This window comes from Silene latifolia, unplaced genomic scaffold, assembly GCF_048544455.1.
Source record: "Silene latifolia isolate original U9 population unplaced genomic scaffold, ASM4854445v1 scaffold_194, whole genome shotgun sequence".
NCBI classification, from domain to species: Eukaryota; Viridiplantae; Streptophyta; class Magnoliopsida; order Caryophyllales; family Caryophyllaceae; genus Silene; species Silene latifolia.
In genome coordinates this window covers 172,493-173,838 of record NW_027413158.1, presented here as the reverse complement: position 1 = coordinate 173,838, position 1,346 = coordinate 172,493, and the positions used below count along the sequence as shown (strand labels likewise).

Here is a 1,346-nt window from a genome sequence, read left to right as displayed (position 1 = left end):
ATAACTTCTATCTACACTTTTCACAAAAAGATCTTTAGCAATGGTTCATATGAGGTTTTTAGAAGAAAATTCATATTTGTCTTTAGTTACGATGTTTTAATGAACAAAAACATAATACTTTAGAGCAAAAAAATGCTAGAGATAGAAAGAGAAAATCCTCTGAAAATCACCTGCGATCTAACCTAAATTTTAGAGCCGTCATCATGGCTGTTATGACATTCTCTGAGAATACTTTCTCACCGTTAGCATCTTCATCAAAATCAACAAAAAAATCTAAAAATTCTCCAAAAAATTCTCAAAATAAACAGAATGTTACAAATCGTCGTGGATAATGGGAACGTTCCTCTTCATAGTAGTACTAAAGTCCCTCAGACTGAGGATACTGGGAAGACTAAGCTGATGAGCGAAGTTCAAGGTATTCCAGTTCTGAATCTTGATGAAGGAAGGAGTGAACAACCTGGCACTGGATGGGTCCTTCGCCGTGGTGGGAGAGATGTTCCTGTAATGACAACAATCAATGAAGAGGAAGCGTTCGAGGATATCCTTCAGTTTACACCTGAGGATGTCAAAAAGGAGGTAGCTTTCTGGAACCACTCTGTCGTTTGTTATATATTAGGGGCAAACCCTTCATGGGATGTGATTGAAGATTTTGTTTTTAATGTGTGGGATCAGTTTGGGGTGGATAGGGTCTCGTTTATGGATAATGGTATCTTTCTTGTTAGATTTAAGAGGCCGGAACAGAGAGATGCTTTACTGAATTCTGGGTATTACTTATTTGAAAACAAACCTGTGGTTGTTAAACCATGGAATTCAGATGCTGATTTGGTTAAGGGAGATGGGGATATTGTGCCTGTGTGGATTAGAATGATAGGAGTTCCCTTAAAGTTTTGGGGTGACTGTTTATCTAGTATTGCGGGTTTGGTTGGAAAGTTTGTCAAAAAAGATGACTTGACTGCGGAAAAAATCAGGCTTAGCTATGCTAGGGTGCTGGTTGAGCTTCATATGGGACAAGCTTTGCCAACTATGGTGTATTTTTTGGATGAATTTGGGAATAAAGTGGAGGTGAAAGTTGAGTATGAGTGGAGGCCTGTTGCCTGTGTTGCTTGTAAGGGTTTTGGGCATGATGAGCATTAGTGCGGGAAGAAAGCAAAGACAGAGGAAGCCTAAATCTATGGCCAAAGCGGAACCTACCTCGAAGCCAAAGCGGGTATGGCGGCTGCTCAAAGAACTCCGTGCGGAAGTGCGATACCGCTTGCTAAGTCTCCTGTGCAGGTTACTCCTTTGTTTACGCCGAAAGTGTTCCCACCACTAGCTAAGGGTATATCTTCTACTCCAGCTAGACAGTT

General features: G+C 40.7%; 1 protein-coding gene across 1 annotated transcript; it reads left to right on the top strand.

Moving 5' to 3' along the window:
* The first annotated feature begins 309 nt into the window (after positions 1 to 309).
* Positions 310 to 1,134, top strand: LOC141638185 (uncharacterized). The gene has a single exon (XM_074447593.1). The coding sequence runs from the start codon at positions 310 to 312 to the stop codon at positions 1,132 to 1,134; it is 825 nt and encodes a 274-aa protein (XP_074303694.1).
* Positions 1,135 to 1,346: the final 212 nt, after the last annotated feature.